This window comes from Phocoena phocoena, chromosome 6, assembly GCF_963924675.1.
Source record: "Phocoena phocoena chromosome 6, mPhoPho1.1, whole genome shotgun sequence".
Lineage (NCBI taxonomy): Eukaryota > Metazoa > Chordata > Mammalia > Artiodactyla > Phocoenidae > Phocoena > Phocoena phocoena.
Window position 1 is genome coordinate 81,340,613 of NC_089224.1, and position 16,816 is coordinate 81,357,428.

Consider the following 16,816-nt stretch of genomic DNA (forward strand, 5'->3'; position numbering starts at 1 on the left):
ACCCCCACTTCTGAAATGTCAGTGTCCCTAAGTCCTGTCCAGGCTCATCACTCTTCTCGGCCTCTGCATCCTTCTAGGTAATCCTATCTCATAGTTTCAGGTACCATTTTGGCCCTAATGACTCCCAAATTTGTTTTCCAGTCCTTGATGGGCTGCAGATTTGAGCAAAAGCCAGCCTAATTGTCCATCTCACAAACTCTTTTAAGTTCTACATGTCTGAAACCAAAATTATCTTTCCCCATCCTTACCTTTCTCCCTTATCTCTATTTTAGTGGTACCTCCATTCATGCAGCCATGCAGGCTGTTTCTTAAGAGTTATCTTTGACTCCTACATCTTCCTCAGCCCCAAGTGCTACTAATCACGGAACACTGCTGATTTTACAACTTTGTTAATTCTTGCCTGGAACACCGCAGTACCACACCAACTGGTTCCTCTGCCTTCACTCCTGTCTTCCTCTAGTCGAGTTCCGTATCACTAAGAGTAGCAACCCAAAATGCAAATAATTATACATCCAACTTATGACGAGACTTACTGTTTCCATGACACTAAATGCTTTTTTAAACATGACTGATCTCATTTCATGTTCACAAAACCCTGTTATCCCTGTTCTTACTGATGAGGAAAGTCATCCAGCTAAAAAGTGGGAGAGCTGAGATTTAAAACCAAATCTATCTGATCCTAAAGCCCTCGCCAACAATTTTAGAAAGCTGACCATCTCATTCTTCTACTTAAAGCTTGACATTGGCTTCTCATCTACAGGGTAAAGTCTTAGTTCTTGAAGGCATGATATCTGCTTCTCTTAGACCTTGCCTTTGCCTGTCTCCCAGCCTCACCTCTTGCCTTGCCCGGCCTCTCATTTTATGCTCTAACATAACCAAAATGCTTGTAGGCCCCACAAGTAAGAAGTATGTGTGTGCCTTTGCCCATCCTCTCCCCTCTATTTGAAATGTCCAGATTCACACCTAACTGGACTCCTACCAACCTTGTTTACTCCCATTCATCATTTAAGGTGCAGCTCTGAAAGGGCATAGATTTGTGAAATTTATGAAATTTCAGTTTGTGAAAAAGGAAATACAAATGCCCAGTAAATATGATTATTTCTTAAAGTAACAAATATGTGTAAACAAATTTACACAACTTAAATTATCCAGCCAAAGTGATTTCATAGATAAGTCACAATGTATGTATATGATAGACTTAAATAACATTAAAATGACATAGAAGACAAATAATATGAAATATTTTTATGAGACACTGAGTGGAAAGCAGTCAACTATGAAATAGTATCTACAAATATTTTGTAATTCTTGTAAATCTAATCTTTTGTGAATCATGGGTAAAAGACTAGAAGGATAATTGTAACCTATAGTAGATTACAAGTGATTTTTATATATTTAAGTATATAAATTTTCTACAATGGAGGCATTTTACTAAAATAAGAAGAAAAAAAAGTAAATTTTTAAAGAAAAGTACCAATTCTAGGCATTCCCTCCTCCTGAAAGCTTGCCCTAACACCTGCTTCCTGCTGGGTCAGGTACCCACTCTCTGTGTTCTCACAGTACCCCAAGTGCAACTTCATTATTGCCTTTACTACATTATAGTATGGTTATGTATTTGTGTCGTCTCTCATGGCACTAGGAGCTCTTTGAGAAGGGGAAGTATATCTTTGTAGCCTAGTTATGCCTGGATATAACAAGCATTCAACAGATACCATCCATACCAATATATATGTTCAGTATGTATGTTTGAATAAAATATTAAACATTTAAAAATATTAAACATTTAAAAATATTCCTCCATGGGACTGTTTGTGTTTATCATGTCTTAAGAGATTTAAAAATTTATGCTATTATATTAATCAAGCATTCTCTCGGGCAGTAGAAAAAGGCTTCACTTCTGGCGAATCTGACTTCCAAGAAGAAAGTGGCCCAGTTCTTAACAGTCATCATACCGAAGGCACCACCATGCTTAGGTAGCAGTTAGTGCAGTTGTAGGCGTGAGATCTCAGCCCAGATAACCACCCCCATGGGGCTATATTTGGCCACTGTAAATATTTAACAATGGCAAGGGTCACAATGGCATTTTAGGGGCATATTAGGGGAGATTGTGGCATTTAAAGGTGCATCCAGAATGTTACATTGTGTTCTTGCCATTTGGCCACAGGTAGGTAATTATTGCTTTGATTCAGTGTGTAACTTACCCATTTTTTTTTAAACATCTTTATTGGAGTATAATTGCTTTACAATGGTGTGTTAGTTTCTGCTTTATAACAAAGTGAATCAGTTATACATATACATATATCCCCATATCTCCTCCCTTTTGCGTCTCCTTCCCTCCCACCCTCCCTATCCCACCCCCCTAGGTGGTCACAAGGCACCGAGCTGATCTCCCGGTGCTATGCAGCTGCTTCCCACTAGCTATCTATTTTACGTTTGATAGTGTATATATGTCCATGCCTCTCTCTCACTTTGTCCCTCCCCGTATCCTCAAGTCCATTCTCTAGTAGGTCTGCATCTTTATTCCCATCTTGCTCCTAGGTTTTTCTGACCATTTTTTTCTTTTTTCTTTCTTTTTTTTTAGATTCCATATATACGTGTTAGCATATGGCATTTATTCTTCTCTTTCTGACTTACTTCACTCTGTATGACAGTCTCTAGGTCCATCCACCTCACTACAAATAACTGAATTTCATTTCTTTTTATGGCTGAGTAATATTCCATTGTATATATGTGCCACATCTTTATCCATTCGCCTGTCGATGGGCATTTAGGTTGCTTCCATGACCTGGCTATTGTAAATAGTGCTGCAATGAACATTGTGGTACATGACTCTTCTTGAATTATGGTTTTCTCTGGGTATATGCCCAGTAGTGGGATTGCTGGGTCATATGGTAATTCTATTTTTAGTTCTTTAAGGAACCTCCATACTGTTCTCCATAGTGGCTGTATCAATTTACATTCGCACCAACAGTGCAAGAGGGTTCCCTTTTCTCCACACCCTCTCCAGCATTTATCGTTTGTAGATTTTTTGATGATGGCCATTCTGACTGGTGTGAGATGATATCTCATTGTAGTTTTGATTTGCATTTCTCTAATGATTAATGATGTTCCCATTTTTGACAAATGATACAAAGTATCATTGGGCTTTCTGACTAAGCTATAAAATACCAAAATGTGTCATGTTTTAAAAATACATAGTATTGGGACCTCCCTGGTGGTGCAGTGGTTAAGAATTCACCTGCCAATGCAGGGGACATGGGTTCAAGCCCTGGTCCAGGAAGATCCCACATGCCGCAGAGCGTCTAAGCCCGTGCACCACAACTACTGAGCCTGGGCTCTAGAACCCACGAGCCGCAACTACTGAGCCCGTGCTCTAGAGCCCGCAAGCCACAACTATTTAGCCCGCACACCTAGAGCCCGTGATCCGCAACAAAAGAAGCCACCGCAATGAGATGCCCGCGCACCGCAACGAAGAGTAGCCCCCACTCGCCGCAACTAGAGAAAGCCCGCGTGCAGCAACGAAGACCCAACGTAGCCAAAAATAAATAAATTAATTAATTTTAAGAAAAGACCAAGTTTAACTGTAAAAAAAACCCAGCATAATATTTACCTACCACAAGTAAAATTCTGTCTCTGAATTCTCTCTATTATTTCCTCATTGCTAAGACACAGTAGTTTTGTTTTTTTTCCTCACATCCTGATATTTTGGAGAACAGACTGTATCTTACGATCAGCAGTATATAATAATGTATCAAATTGTTTTACAATCAGTAGTATCCTAGAATTGAAAACATAGTAATTATTACTATATTTATGAATTAACAGCAAGATGTTGAAATCAATTCTACTATAAAAGAATATCTATTTGGTAAATAAGTACATTTTAAAATAAGAGAAAATTCAATCCGCACTGATAGTTTTTGTTGCTTTTTATATGCATTTTAGAGCTGTACAAAATGTAATTGCACAGAAGCATTGTGGCCTTTTGGATATGCTAATAAATCAGCCAACACTTGTCTCATTGCAGATCACGAATGTTCACAGCAGCCGGGCTCTTGATGTTCAATTCCTGGACTCTGGCACTGTGACGTCTGTGAAAGTGTCCGAGCTCAGGGAAATTCCCCCTCGGTTTCTCCAAGAAATGGTTGCAGTACCACCTCAGGTACTATATGTTACAAGCCTAGGAGATTGGCTGAAAGGGATTTGGATGTGTTCATAATCACATTGTGAGATGCTCTCTCAGTTTTTGATGATGATTGAGTTTAGCAAAATTGGAAATGATCCAAATGGTGTCTCACTTAGACAAGAAGACCAGTGAGACTTACAGAATATTGTTTGATAAATGTTTGTTTTCAAGCATGTTGAGTCATCAGGCTATATTGTCCAGTTAGAGGTTCCACTTTAATAATTAGATGCCAGTGCTGGCTTCTACACAGTTTCAGGATATTATATGTAAATATTTACTTCCAGAGTTCTTAATTTAATTAGGTAACCATTCTCTTCGGATATATGTTTATATTTAACCTTCTCCTCATAGATTTTAGTGAAAAGATTAACTTCAGTCTATCCTTCCTCTCTTGATAAAAATTCAAGATGATAAGAAGTTTGAATTATTTTGAATTAATTAAAATTATTAATAGCTATTTCCTACTTAGGAGAAGTAGAGTTTGTACAGAAATCCATCATGCTTTGAAAATAAAATTGTTCAACATTCTATCATTTCAAGGGGCCCCTTGACCTATATTTACCAGAAGATTTCTTATGTATCAAAACTCAGTGAATAAAAAGTACTTGACCATAATTTGCATGGCTTTTATAATTTTTCTCACTGCAGTCACTGTCGCCTTTCCTAAAATGACTATTGCAGAGAAGCTGTTTAACTTGAGTTCAAGCCAATTTTCAGAATCACATTTTTTCTTATTGCTGCTCAGCATAATATTGAAAATTGTTAGACCTTTAAGTGCTGCTTTCACTTGATAACACCTCTGGCCTCTGTACCCCTTGTTAGAACATCCATCTAGGGCCAGCCTTACCTAGAAAAGGTTTCCGGGGCTGGAGGAGATGGGTGATCTGTTCCACTGCTTCTGACTGTCTGAAAATTACACAGGTGTACTTTCTTGGTAAAAGCCACTATAATTTTTTCTATTAATCTTATCTGGATTTTTTATTTGATAGATGTGAAGTTGGGGGAACCTTTAAAACCAGCTAGGGCAAGCCTCTGGCTAACAACATCTCCCCAAGAGGTTCAGAGTAGCAAACTGATGGCCTGTTGGCCAAGGCTGACCCATGAATATTGGGTCTGGGCCCTTGGCTCATATAGTGTTTTAATATGTGAATTAGTTGTCTGCTTCTAGCTTCTCTTGACAAACTAGAAAACATGACTCTATTGAGCAGTCCCCTTTATGGCACAGTGCTCTGTGGGAGCTTGGGAAGTGACGTTCTCCTCTGCAGGGCTTGTGCTCTCCAGTGCGCAGGCCCCAGCTGGCCCGCCTCACTCCCTCTTTGCCCACCTGGCACCTGCACTAGTAGAGTCTGCTCTCTTTGCTCTAAGTGACCTCCTCCCCACCCAGAAAGGTACCTCATGCAGGGGGCACAGTGGGAGACTTGGAGCCCCCAAGGATGAAGGGAGGGTGTATGACAGGGAGGGTGGGGCTCAGAGAGGAAAGAAGAAATCTAGGAATCCTGGAAGTCAGTTTCATCTCCTGCATAAAATTGCCTCCATCAGTTCAAAGCCTTCCGTGAGACTGGAGGGAGTCCCTGGGGTTACCTTTTCCTCCCTGATGTAGCCATTCTGCCGAAGCTTGTGCAGTGATGGTGGGAGGTAAAAAGCATCAGGGAAAATGAGGCTTTTAGGGGTCACTGGGTTTTAGTTTTTCTTTCCCTCCTTAATTCTCATTACGACCTCCTTCAAAAGGTAAATACAAATGCCTGGGGTACTCAGGAAATGCTTCATTCAGCCGGAAGGCTCCACAGAGATTTTTACAACAGGAGTCAGATTTCATCCAAATGACACTTCATTTTTTTTTAGTTGGGCATAAAGGGAAGACCTAGATATAAGTCCCAATCTTGTCTTCACGACTTTGTGATCTTACACAGGTTAGTATCTCTGAGTCTGTTTCACCGTCTGTAAAATGAGATCACAACACTGGCCTGCCATGCGGAAGTACTGTAGGGTCAGAAGTATGTGAAGTGCCTGGTATAACCCTGGCTCATGATAGGAGTAGAGACAATGGTAGTAACATAAATAGATCAGGAACATAGCAGATGCTACAGCCCGAGAACTGTGATTGTCATTATTAGCTATTGCTGTTGCTTGCTCTCTATCTTGGCAACATTTGACTTGTAGGAAAATAATATTGACACTACTCATAAGTACCTATTTTAAGATGGCATGTCCTCTTTTCTGTTGTGTTTTCTTTTCAGGCTATAAAGTGCTGTTTAGCAGATCTTCCACAGTCTATTGGCATGTGGACACCAGATGCTGTGCTTTGGCTAAGAGATTCTGTTTTGAATTGCTCAGACTGTAGCATTAAGGTTAGTTATCTTACTGGTCTTGATAAAAGGGGGCTGTCAGCCAGAAGGACTCACTTTTTTTTTTCCCACTTGTTTTTGTGAAAGAATTTTATCTTACTGTAAACTGATGCTTTCACCTCTGACACACTTTTATAGTCAAGAGGTTGGTTACATGTGTTGCTATAAGATATCTGATGGTTTAATTTTTATTTAAGAATATATCCTATATCTCCAGTGTTACTTTTAAACCCTTTATATAATTTTTTGATTATTAATAAGGTAGCAGGTAGTTCCGTGCTCCTATTTTGCTCCATGATAAGGAGTTAAGTCTGCAACAGAGGACTATGTATCTCTTGATAAATGTTTCTAAAGACCATTTAAATAAGTCCGGTATTCCTTTCTTTTATCCCTAAAGTAAAATGGATTATAAACAAATATTTGCTTGTAATCTTGGTTTTTGTCTCTTCCTAAAACTTATTTAAACTGCTTTATTTCTTTCACTAGCGTGTTTCTTTTTCACACTCTTGCATCTTCATATCAAAAACACTGCTCATATTTCCAAGAATAGAAATGTAAGATAATATTTCTCTATTTTAACTGATGTAAATAGTGTTATCATTTTATATAAGCATTTAACAATGTTAGCACTGAAATGTCCTTGAGAAATATCTTCATGAAGACCTCCCACTTACTCGAGCCCACACTGATTTTCCTATCTTCATTCTCCTCTAGGGTTTATCATGTGCAATCACACAGTTATATACCATTTTATATTCTTCAATTGCCACATGAATATTGTTTTCTCAGCTACATTTTCAGCTCCTAAAGCCAGGGTATTGGGTAGTCAATAAAAATATTTTTAATGGTTGATTTTTGAAATGGTGTTTCTGTACCATAAATATCAAAATGAATTAGCAGTCAGTACTTCATTAGCCCTCCAAAGAATGAATTTAAATAGACTCCTCTTGCTAGGAGAAAAGCTTTTAAAGTAAATTACTTTAGAAGGATTGCCTTGCTGGTGTCTCCTTGTCTTCATGCCTGTGTTCCTGCCTTTCATTTCTAGCCCAATTTGGTAAAAGATAGATGTGGCTAGAAGTGTCTCATTTTTGTTATTCCTAAGATAAACCAGAGGAGTTGATGAGAAGAATTAACAGTCACCCAGCCCTTTGGGACACACAGTCCAGTTATCAACGTGTGGTGCTCCCATACAGACATTCACCCCTCTGACAGAAAAAGGTAGCCAGGTGATCAGAGGTCTCCTAGGCGAAAGGTACAAAATGGTGACTATAATTTTGGCCTATTCAGTGGAGCTTTCTTCCTCTTTTTCTCCCAAGGTCCCTCTCCTCTCATGTAACTGGGGGAAAGGGAGAGGGGTGAGAGCAGATATTAGGACCAAACAAGGACTTTGGACCAAAGATCCCAAAGGGTATGGTGAAGGTCAAAGCTTTTTCTTTCCCTTCCCTGTCTGAGGGTACACCAGCATTAAGCAGAATTCTTACAGGACATTTTGCCATTTTTATTATTTTTTATTGTTGAAGTTGGATGATGAGCACATGGGGATTCATTGGGTTACTCTTTCTTCTTTGAGTGTTTTAACATGTCATTAATATAAAAAAATTACTCATGATATATAGAATCACTTTCTCTCAGTGATAATGACCTCTAGCCAGTCATAGATAGTCTCAGTTTTTAGAGGTTAGTAAATTTTTCATTTCCACAAGCTTGCCGCTGGTTTCTAGACTACTTGGACCTACGAGCTTATTCATTGCTACAGCTGTGATAGATAATTCATCTGACCTCAAATAAAATGATTTTAGCAAGTTGGGTTCTTTGCAAAATGCTGTTTTATAATATTTAAAGTTAATATTATAACCACCTCAGAATTCAGCGTGAACTTGGATTTCTTTAAGTTGGTTTTGTGTGTTTTCCAAAGGTGACAAAAGTGGATGAAACCAGAGGGATGGCACATATTTATTTATTTACCCCCAAGAACTTCCCCGACCCTCACCGCAGTATCAATCGCCAGATCACAAACGCAGACTTGTGGAAGCATCAGAAGGATGTGTTTCTGAGTGCCATATCCAGTGGAGCTAGCTCCCCCAACAGCAAGAGTGCAAACACCTCCATTGTGGGCAACACTGGAGAGAATTTCAGAAAGAGCCTCTCGGATATCCTCAAAAAGTCGTTGGTAGACCATACCAGCTCTTTCTCCATGGAGGAGCTGCCACCTCCTGTCCACTTGTCCAAGCCAGGGGAACACATGGATGTGTACGTGCCAGTGGCCTGTCACCCGGGCTACTTTGTCGTCCAGCCGTGGCAAGAGATACATAAGCTGGAAGTTCTGATGGAAGAGATGATTCTTTATTACAGTGTGTCTGAGGAGCGCCATGTGGCAGTGGAGAAAGACCAAGTGTATGCTGCAAAAGTGGAAAATAAGTAGGTCCTTGGACAGACAGAGCCTTTTATTCTCCTCCTAAGAAAAACGTGTAGAATGATACCAAGAGTCCTTAATCCCTGCAGGGGGACTTGGAACTGCACAAATGGGAATTTTGAATGGGAAATAAGACCAATGAATTGTGCAATTTTCTTATATTTGAAATGATGCCATTTATCTAAAAATCGAATGACCCTAGTCCTCTTAAAAACCTCATTATATCTAAAGTGAATGTTTAAATATTTTTTCTACTTTCCTATGAGAAAAATATTTTTTTATTTAAGAAATAATGTTTTTTATTTAATGACTTTCTAAATTTTAAAAATAAAATGTTTAGGGGCTTCCCTGGTGGCGCGGTGGTTGGGGGTCCGCCTGCCGATGCAAGGGACGCGGGTTCGTGCCCCGGTCCGGGAGGATCCCACATGCCGCGGAGCGGCTGGGCCCATGAGCCATGGCCGCTGAGCCTGCGCGTCTGGAGCCTGTGCCCCGCAACGGGAGAGGCCACAGCAGTGAGAGGCCCGCGTACCGCAAAAATAAATAAATAAAATAAAATGTTTAGGGCTTCCCTGGTGGCGCAGTAGTTTAGAGTCTGCCTGCTGATGCTGGGGATGTGGATTCGTGCCCCGGTCCGGGAAGATCCCACATGCCGTGGAGCTGCTAGGCCTGTGAGCTATGGCCACTGAGCCTGTGCGTCCAGAGCCTGTGCTCCGCAACAGGAGAGGCCACAACAGTGAGAGGCCCGCGTACCGCAAAAAAAAAAAAAAAAAAAAGTACAAGAAAACAAAGTCAGCCAACCAACATAACCCTTGTTAAACTACTTACGTATTTCTTCTAGTTTTTTTCCTATACATATTTATACAATTGGTATATTACTATATATAATTTCATACTTAACATAATTCTGTGAACACTTTTCCATGTGATGAGATTTCTTCATAAACATTTTAATGGCTAAATATTCCATCATATAGAGAAATCATAATTTACTTATCACTTTCTTTTGTAGGTTTTTTTCTCCCAGATTTTTCACTGTTACAAATAATGTTAAACTTAAATCTTTGTTCGGCTCTCTGATTCCTAGAAGAGAAGTCACTTGTTTAAAGATTACAGGATTTTTGATGTATGCAGTCAGTTTCTTTCTAGAGAACTTGTGGCACCCTTTATAAGGTGCAACAGTGTCTATTTCACTGCTCTTTGGCCTCTGGACAGTGAGAATCATAATTCCTTACATTTGTTTTAGCACTTTCAGTCTGTTTTCTTACGTTTGCACATTTGGATCCACACTCTCCTCTCCTGAAGCCCCCAGGATGTGCTGGTTCCAACCCAAGGAAGCCCAAGTTCCTCAAGCTATACGCTCACTCCAGGAAGCCCTGGACAATGGCACAAGCTCCCCGCTCCCCCTTCCCTTTGCCAACTTTCTTAGGGGAAATGTGCCAGCTTGTTTGACAATGCTGAACAAAAAGAACAATCTCTCCCCCTACCCTCCCTGTCCCAACACACAGACATACATACACACCCCCCAAAACTCAACTTGAAAGGTCAACTGCTTATTTTTTTTCTATAAAATGCTTTCATTCATTCTTTTGTTTGTTTGTTTGTTTGTTTTGCGGTACGCGGGCCTCTAACTGCTGTGGCCTCTCCCGTTGCAGAGCACAGGCTCCGGACACGCAGGCTCAGCGGCCAAGGCTCACGGGCCCAGCCGCTCCGCGGCATGTGGGATCTTCCCAGACCGGGGCACGAACCCGTGTCCCCTGCATCGGCAGGCGGACTCTCAACCACTGCGCCACCAGGGAAGCCCCTCATTCATTCTTAAGATAGCAAGTACAGGCATTTATAAAATTTTGTTATTTTTATGGGAGGAAAAAAACTAATTTTCAACACTTAAAAGTGAAAAGTATAATAGCTCTCATTCTAAAAAGCATTCAACTTATATGTCATAAGCTTTTCATCTTTAAAAAATATTTTTACTATGTCATGTTATTTACAATCATAAGCATAAATGGGTTCCAATTTGCCTCATCAGAACTCTTTGTTATTGGATAGTTTAATCTCAGTTAAAGCCAAACTAATGCTAACTCTTATCTGAGGAGCAGATTAATGATGATTAGTGGTGGGGAGGTGCCACTTGGAGGGAAGGATCATGTGAAGATCTCTGAACACCGGAGATCTGTAGTGTGGGACTTCAGACTCCAACCCTACTCCCCCATGGATTGAACAGTTCTGCCTCAGGACTCTGGGGCTTTAATCAGTTAATTTGTCCCAGATAATCAAGGGATGTCTTATATATGGGAACAGATTATCTGATATTTTTTGAAACTTTATGAACTGAATCAATGTAAAGTGTTCAGAGCTTCTGTCTTGCTTACAACCCAGGACTATTTACTAAACCTTGTTCCCAGCTCTGGTAAGTTAAGATTTAGGAATTTCAGGTACAGTTTTGATTACAGTGATTTCCAAATCTATCCCAATTTAAGAATAACCTGGGCAGCCTATTAAAAATGCAGATTCCCCTTCCTCACTCCAGGCCTCCTGAGTCAGAATCTCTGGCAGTAGAACCCCAGAATCTGTGTTTTAAGTAAACTCTCCAGGTGATCCATATGTAGCCTTGCACTGAAATTGGTAATGTTGTCAAAACTGAAGCCTTTATTTAAGCTCTTAGTTTTGAAAGTTGAAAGCTAAATAGAAATGCAACACATAGGTTTCCTGATGGTTCTCTCCTCACAGCTCTGTACCTCTTATTTATAGACTAAAAGCACAGACCATCAATCATTTGCCTTGTACAGTTTAAAGGCAGTGATATTGGTGGAAACCAAATGTTTTTATCTCCTTTTACACTTATATGAATTAGCAACCTGCACCATACTGGCATTTCCACATATGGAAATTTCTCTTCAAATTAATCTAAAGTTCTTATCTGCACAGCTTATCTTCATTTTAAGAATACTTATAATAATGGCTGCCATTTGCCAGCTGCCTGTTATATGCCAAATTAATGTGTTAGGCACTTCATATGTATTATTTCTGCAAGTAAATTAAAGCTAAACATTACACATGAGATAATTGAGGCACAGAGAGGTTAAATAAAGAGCCCAGAGTTAACATGACTGAAAAATGGCTCAGTGGGACTCCAGCTCAGGTCTGTTTGGCCCCCAAAGGTCAGGTCTGTTTGGCCCTCAGGTCATGTACTTATTATGATACCTTTCTGTGTCCCTGTTGTCTCTGTGATTCATGGGTAATTGCTTGCTTCACTTTGGGCTTATCTGAAGGTTTCTAGAGTTCCTCCCAGAACCCCCCAATTATATACAGTGTTTGAAGTTGGCCTCTTTGTAGCTTTTTTTTAAAAATAAGTTTATTTTATTTATTTTTGGCTGCATTGGGTGTTTGTTGCTGCACATGGGCTTTCTATAATTGCGGTGAGCGGGGGCTACTCTTCGTTGCAGTGAGCAGGCTTCTCACTGCGGTGGCTTCTCATGTTGCAGAGCACGGGCTCTAGGCACGCGGGCCTCAGTAGCTGTGGCACGAGGGCTCAGTAGTTGTGGCTCGTGGGCTCTGGAGCGTAGGCTCAGTAGTTGTGGCGCACGGGCTTAGTTGCTCCGCGGCACGTGGGATCTTCCTGAACCTGTGTCCCCTGCATTGGCAGGTGGATTCTGAACCACTACACCACCAGGGAAGTCCCGAAACCATTCTTATTAAAGATATAGAGCTCATTACCGAGTCCAGTGGCTTCTATTAACTCAATCCTAGTTGACCTCCCTGTAACATGGGATGCTTTACACTACTTGGTTTCTGCAGTACCACTCTTTTCAGGACCTCCTGCTGCCACCTACCTTCTATTCCTCAGTCTCCTCTTACTGGGTAACCTTCCTTTGCCTTAAATTTTTGTGTTTCCCAGGATTCTGTCCTCACTTCACTTTTTTCCAAACATTCTCTGCTGAAGCATTCTCATTCTCTCTCATAGCTTCATAAACTACCTTTATTTTGATGACCTTCCCCCCTACCAACTCTAATCTGTATCTCCTGCTTCAGCCATTCTCCTGAGCTCCAGACCTTTGGTCCAGATGCTACCTGGATAGCCCTAAAGTATCTTGCCTGGAAGTCCCTGAATTAATGCATTCTCCATACCTGGTCCCGCTTGCTTCTCTCTTTCCATCTTCCACACATGGACCTTGTCCCCAAAGTATGGCCATTTCCTGTCTCCCCGTCAGAGTGAAGGGATCTGCCAGCCTTGTCCTGATTGTGCTCTGTGGCACTGTTTCCTCCTGCTTAGTGGTGGTTTTCCTTTATTAGCTCCGTGAGGCCTGTAAAAGGGTATTGAGTGAACAAATTCCATCAAATGAGCCAGTGACAAAGCAGAGAATAGTAACCTTTGGAAAAAAAGAAGCAGTCTCTTTAAAAACTTCTACAACAGCATAGTTTTATATTTTAGTAAATAACATTTGTATTAATTTTCCTTTTTATCAAAAAATGTTGCCCTTAAAGCAGGTGTTGACTTTGTGCGTTTTTTTCTTCCTTTTTACTCCAATGCACATCTAGGTGGTACAGGGTGCTTTTAAAAGGAATCCTGACCAATGGACTGGTGTCCGTGTATGAGCTGGACTATGGCAAGCACGAATTAGTCAGCATAAGAAAAGTGCAGCCCCTGGTGGACATGTTCCGAAAGCTGCCGTTTCAAGCAGTCACAGCTCAACTAGCAGGTAACTTCTGGGGAATTTGGACTCATGACACAACAGTAGTATATATTGTCGTTTTGTCCTGGGTACAGAATCATTGGCCTATTGATAATTTTTAATGATCTCTCAAGGTCATGCCCTTCCACTATATCTGTTTCTGTTTTTCCATATTCCTTTCTGTCTCTGGTTTCATGTATGAGTATTTTTCTAAAACTGTAATCTTCGTACAGGTACAGTATTGCATTCTGCTTTCACACTATTACTTTTTGGGTGGTTGTTTGATGGTCCTGATAACAATTCTTAATAGCTGCAAAATATTCTGTTTAATTATTGTTTCCCTATTGTTGAACATTTAGGTTGTTTACACTTTTATTGTAGTATTGAGGAAAAAACCCCACAGCTACATACATTAGCCAAAACAAGCAAATGGAAACCATGAGACAAATAACCAACAGGAGAACATTGCGTGATTAAGATTTCATAATTTATTGCAGGAATTATAATGCATCTACGTAATGGACTTTCACAATTATAAAACATTCCTGGGTCGTAGAATATGACCATTTTCATGGCCAAATCAGTTTCCACTTGCATTGCAACTAACAACACACAAGTGTGTGATTTCACCACACTCACACCAGCCTGTTGACTGTCATAAAATCTGAGGAGCTGAGTTAATAGGTGTAGAGTGGTACTTCTTTATGATACTGTCTGATGAGATTTGTTTTATCTTCTGTGAAGGCAGTGCAGATATCTGTGTGCCCTCTACCAGTAGGTAGCATGGGTGCCTAGCTGAAACTCCACCCAGAGAGCTGTCGCCGTGAGCAGAGGGTGCGGAGGCCAAGAGGGATGAGGGGTGCCGACACCTCCAGTTGTCTGGAGGTCCTGCTGTGCTGGGATAGGGCAAGTTATGACCACATGTTCAACCCTCATTCCTCACCCCCGCTCACCCCATACACTTAGCAGTGGCAGAACTGACTTGATCTCAGAAATGAGAGAAATCATGTATATAAATTCTTCATATTGACAGCGTTTATTGAAGATATATATATGTAGATAGATAGGTAGAGAGAGAGAGAGAGAGAGAGAGAGAGATTGACTTATTTGAAGTATTTTCCAGTTTCTTTGTGTCTCCTACTAGAACTCAAAGGAAGCTCCCATGGTAGACAGATATGAACCAAAAATGGCATCTTACACATGGCATGACTACCACTGATCTGCTTTGAATTCAAACTTCTAAATGGTTTCTTCAGAATTAATGGCTACATTTTTCATTTTCACTTTTTAACGTTCAGGTTTTTCTAACAACACATTTTGTTAAACATGACAATCAAACGGCCCAGTGAAGGGGTCTCCGTGAGGGAGGATCGCATGGCTCCATCATCCCCACCCCGGCTTCGTGGCCACAGTCACTGGTGTTCCCTGTGCAGGGGACTCTACAGCCGCTTCATTTCACTGAACTCGTGCCAGTGCTGGGAGGCTCAGACTCTGTTACAGTCACTGAAGCAGCAGCTTATAGACAGTTCTAGGCTTCTCTCATGGGAAATTCTTAGTGATCAAAGAATTTAGCCCACTCACTACACCGAAAAGTCTTTTAAATTACATGTGAAACTCCCAGACCTTCATCACTATGGGGCATAATTTATATATCTAATCTAACATATGTGAACTTAATTTATGTTAGTTAATAATACTTCTTGAAAAATACATATTCTTGTCTCAGTTTTGTTTTAAAACCTAATTCAGAATTCTCTAACTTGAGCTCTCAAGTTTAAAAGTCATGGGGATTTAGAAATGCATGGGACTTAAAATTCATCTGGTCCAACCACTTTATTTTACAAGAAGTAAACTGAGGCCTGAGAAATCAACTGGTTTCCTCACGATCATACCATTTGATAGAGGAAGAGCTGGGAATAGTAACTGAGTCTCCAGACTTTCATTCCAGTGCTTTTACCATGGTGATGTATGTAATTTAAAATACTGTTGGGCTTCCCTGGTGGCGCAGTGGTTGAGAGTCCGCCTGCCGATGCAGGGGACACGGGTTCATGCCCCGGTCCGGGAAGATCCCACATGCTGCGGAGCGACTGGGCCCGTGAGCCATGGCTGCTGAGCCTGCGCGTCCAGAGCCTGTGCTCTGCAATGGGAGAGGCCACAACAGTGAGAGGCCCCCGTACCACAAAAAAAATAAAATAAAATAAAATACTGTTAAGTGTATTAATTCTTCTTCTTCTTCTTTTCTTTTTTTTACTATATCTGGTTCATCAGGGAAAAAAATCTGTAAATAAGAGAAATGTCATTGATATTGATATTTCATTCTCCATCAGTCTATATCTACATATACTTTACGGAAATGGGCAGTCATTATTATAACTTCATTTTATATCACAGCATTAAATCTCAAATGAAATTTGTGTCTGTAGGTGAAGGTTTACAGAAATAACCCCATTCAGAATAGAAAAACTGTAAGCAAGACTATTGTAAGATTCTTCAGCATCTGTTTTTCAGTTAGGCAAGTCTAAGCTGGTGTGTTTAACTACTTTGGGACTATTTAAAGAGTTTTCCATTATAACGGGTCAAAGAAAGGCTCATTTGACCCCTCATTGATCTGCAAACTCCCTTCCTCTTAGGAGTGAAGTGCAGCCAGTGGTCTGAGGAGGCTTCGATGGTGTTTCGAAATCACGTGGAGAAGAAACCTCTGGTGGCATTGGTGCAGACAGTTATAGAAAACACTAACCCTTGGGACCGGAAAGTAGTGGTCTATTTAGTGGACACGTCATTGCCAGACACAGATATCTGGATTCATGATTTTATGTCAGAGTATCTGGTAGAGCTTTCAAAAATCAATTAATCACTGCTTCTGAGACCCTGACAACTAATTCAGATTTTTTTTAGCAATAACAAAATGTAGTAGGCTTTAAAAAAAAAAAATCTTACCTCTGCTACATGGCTCTGACTGCTGTGCGGGATTGAAAAGAATATGTTTGTGTTTGATGAAAGATATTTAACAAGTTTTGTTCTAACAGAGTTGACTTTTCAAAGAGAATTGCACTTGGATTATTACTATAATATTAGAATAAAATGTTTATCAACACAAAAGCTGACTATCTTATCATTTCTAGGCTTTATGATCTTAAGGTGAAGAGTTTCCCTTTCTATGCATGTTGTCTTCCTTGTGGTGCTCGGTTCACAAAAGCTGACT

At 40.4% G+C, this 16,816-nt stretch overlaps 1 protein-coding gene across 1 annotated transcript in view; it reads left to right on the top strand.

Annotated features, from left to right (window-relative positions):
* Positions 1-16,465, top strand: part of TDRD7 (tudor domain containing 7) — a 66,735-nt gene extending 50,270 nt beyond the window's left edge. Inside the window, exons 12-16 of the mRNA XM_065879135.1 lie at positions 4,028-4,162; positions 6,424-6,534; positions 8,447-8,949; positions 13,481-13,641; positions 16,245-16,465. Coding sequence (XP_065735207.1) covers positions 4,028-4,162; positions 6,424-6,534; positions 8,447-8,949; positions 13,481-13,641; positions 16,245-16,465 — 1,131 coding nt within the window. The remainder of the gene's footprint in view (positions 1-4,027; positions 4,163-6,423; positions 6,535-8,446; positions 8,950-13,480; positions 13,642-16,244) is intronic.
* Positions 16,466-16,816: the final 351 nt, after the last annotated feature.